The sequence below is a fragment of the Lathyrus oleraceus genome, chromosome 7 (genome assembly GCF_024323335.1).
Source record: "Lathyrus oleraceus cultivar Zhongwan6 chromosome 7, CAAS_Psat_ZW6_1.0, whole genome shotgun sequence".
NCBI classification, from domain to species: domain Eukaryota; kingdom Viridiplantae; phylum Streptophyta; class Magnoliopsida; order Fabales; family Fabaceae; genus Lathyrus; species Lathyrus oleraceus.
The window spans coordinates 17336638-17339928 of NC_066585.1; the positions used below are offsets into that span (position 1 = coordinate 17336638).

Genomic DNA, 3291 nt, shown 5'->3' on the forward strand with positions numbered 1-3291 from the left:
CTAACTTATTTATTTATTCCTATTATTGTAGGATGAATAAATGACTTGTGATTTTATGGTTTCTCTATTGAACTCCCAATTATTTTAATTGACAAACGTATTTTGAGATGTTGAACAAATGTAAATCCGAAATTTAAAATATCATTAAACTTTTGATTACTATTTTTTCTTTTTATGTTTGTAAGTATTATAAAACTCTTTGTTGTTTTAGCCATTTTACATAGATAGTAATAGTATTCTTTTTATGTTTGTAAATATTATAAAATTCTTTATTGTCTTAGTCATTTTACATACATACTTTGAATGTATTGATATGTGCAATATATAAATTAATGGGAAGTTTTAAATTAAATATATTATTAAAAATAAATTTAATCTTTAAAAATAATAATAATAATAATAATAAAAGAGGTATAATATAAATACAGAAGAGACTTGTAAGATACTAGTATCTTCTAAAAATAATATCAACACTATTCAAATAAGGTAGAAAAAAGATAAAATAAGATAATCCAATACAATCCGAAATATCAAATAAACTATACAAACACAAAGGCAATTCTAACAAATAAAAAAAACTTAAATTCCCATAATATCTCTAGATAAAATCTATTTAGCTTTTTTAAAATAAATTATTTATAAAAAAAACATGATATTACATGAATGGGTGATTGATAAATACTCAAACAAACTACAAGAGTACAAGTGTACCAAAGTATTCTCATTTTAAAAAATCTATAAAAAAAATCAATTAAACTTAGTGCACATAACTCAACTTCAATGCATTTTCACATATAAGTACATTATCTAAATTCAGCCACACAAGAAAACCGACATTAATCAACATGTCACTCTGTCTATATTCTGAAAATGCAGAATCTTAAACTTTTAATAGTGGACAGTTAGTCCATCTATTTTGAAATTGTCAAAGAACATTGAAACGTTCTAAAAAAAAGTTATACACCCTCCGTGAACAATGAACATTTGGCAATCCACTAAATAGTATTCCATCATAATCTTCTTGAGTATTTGCTTTGCTTTTAGTAAAGACCTGCAAAATGAAGTTACAAACAGAAGGACATAATTAAAAATAGTATAGTACTATAACTTATGTAGCACAAGCAATTATTCAAACTACTTCACACAACTTATACTGTTGTTTAATAAAGGATACACATCTTTTGGCCTCCTCTGCAACTACAATCTTCCCTGCTGCATAAAAGCCATTCATATTCTACATCAATTACCATCAAAGAATTTTTTATTAATCATCGATCATAAAACATTAACAACAATAACAGCAAAACCCATACCAGCAAGATGCAAGTGAAGTGACAAAAAAACAAAGATCAAAATTCTACAACCATTTTGATTAAGGTTCAAAGTCCATTTGATCAACAAGGTTCTGCAAATCCACAGTCCAATCATCATTCTTTTCTACCAAATCCTCAACTGGCGCATCAATTTGTGAGAAATCACCAATCAAAACCTCATCCTCTGGATTCCCACCAACCAACTTTTGGTTCAGTAATTCCTCCCAATCACTCAAATTACTCTCGTTAGCACTCGGATCTTTGATTTCACTCCTTGATTCATTATCATAAGCACTTAACAATGTCTCTATCTCAGACTCAATAGCAGTCAAACCCTCTTGTTGTTCTCGACTAGAATAATCCACCACAGATTCAATCGGCACTGTCATCATCGTCACAGAATCATTCTGCAAATTCTCCAAACTTGAACTAGCAGGGAGCCTCCTCTTTCGCTTCATTTCAACACCTTTCAACTCTTTGTTGTTTGCCAATTGCTGAATAAAAGATTGATTACTGAGTGCTTTTGCAAGAAAAGCCATCATCTGTTGATGTTTCTTCTCAGTAATCAACAACCTAGCTTCCATAGCAGATATTTGATCCCTTGAATTATTCTGCTGCCGCCTCAATTTCACAATTTCAGCCACTAAAACAGATCTGTCTCTTCTCAACCTCTCAATCTCACCTTCAAGACCAAACTCTCCTAATTCAATACAAGCACCACCACTTTCTCGTTGCATAGACGGCGACTGTGCTACATTTCTTCTTCTCTTAATCGTTCTTAACAAGTTCCTCTGTCCAGCTAAAAACCCTTCATTCGCAAATTCCCATCGATCCGGATCAACTTTTCTAAAACCCTGCATGTATATACAAAAATCACTCAACAATTTTCAACTAATCATAACTAACTTATAACTAATCATAACCAATTTTCATCTAATCATAACTAACTTATAACTAATCATAACCAATTTTCAACTAATCATAACTAACTGGAGTATTAACTAATTTAAACAAAATTCAACTAATTATAAACCGATTTTCAACTAATCATAACTAACTTAGAACTAATCATAACCGATTTCAACTAATCCTAACTAACTTATAACTAATTTAAACAAAATTCAACTAATTCTAACAACAATCAGATATAACTAATCATAACCATTTTCAACTAATCATAACAAACTTATAACTAATGATGACCGATTTTCATCTAATCATAACTAACTTAACTAATTTAAACAAAATTCAACTAATTTTAACAACAATCAGTCAGATATAATTTTCAAAGAAATGATAGTGTACTTACATAGGTATTGAGTTGACGAACGAAGCTAGAGAAATTGCTATGTTTGAAGTAACGAGGTAAAATCGCAGTGGAGAATTTACTGAGATCCCAGACGACGAAGCTATTACGAGCTCTGCTCCACGAAACGATTCCATCGGTGGAAGGATCTTCAACGACATCAAAGGTTTTGGTGAGAAATGGAGGTGGACCTGTTTCGTGTAACCCTTCCATTGGTTTTGGTTGAAGACTTGAATTGGAAGAAGAAGATGAACTTGATGATGAACCAACATTTGTATGTGGTAATGTTTCTTCTTCTTTCACCAAAATTCCCTTCATAAAGAAAGCTTGTGTGTGAGACTCAACTTTAGAAGCGAGTGAATAAGAATGGGTAGTTATTTACGGTTAGTTTATGTTGGTGATTTTAGTATCACCCATGATTTTAGTAGTAATGAGATTTACTATAGGCCGATGCAATTATGCGTTAAAGCTTGGAAACGAGTTGGGAGTAGTGCGGAGTGCACGCTCGTAGAGCCAACGTGTAATTGACTGCAAGTAATTGAAAACGGGGTTCCAAGGGGCGTAGCCCCTGGCGGGGTGCGGGGCAGCGCCCCGCTGGGGTTCCAAGGGGCGAAGCCCCTGGCGGGGTGCGGGGCAGCGCCCTGCCGGGGTCCAAGGGGCAGAGCCAATTAC

General features: G+C 32.8%; 1 protein-coding gene across 5 annotated transcripts; it reads right to left on the reverse strand.

Annotated features, from left to right (window-relative positions):
- Positions 1-786: 786 nt before the first annotated feature.
- LOC127107369 (heat stress transcription factor A-2) lies at positions 787-2937 on the reverse strand. 5 transcript variants are annotated; one of them, XM_051044656.1, is made up of 4 exons: positions 2623-2937; positions 1314-2167; positions 1149-1209; positions 790-1051 (listed from the first exon to the last, which is right to left on the reverse strand). In XM_051044656.1, exons 1-2 carry the CDS (start codon positions 2935-2937, stop codon positions 1373-1375), a joined length of 1110 nt encoding a protein of 369 aa, XP_050900613.1. In that variant the 3' UTR covers positions 790-1051; positions 1149-1209; positions 1314-1372. The 5 variants fall into 5 exon arrangements, with proteins under 5 accessions (XP_050900611.1, XP_050900610.1, XP_050900608.1 ...); XM_051044655.1 differs by having other exon boundaries at positions 1149-1212; XM_051044654.1 differs by having other exon boundaries at positions 787-1234.
- Between the last annotated feature and the right edge of the window lie 354 nt (positions 2938-3291).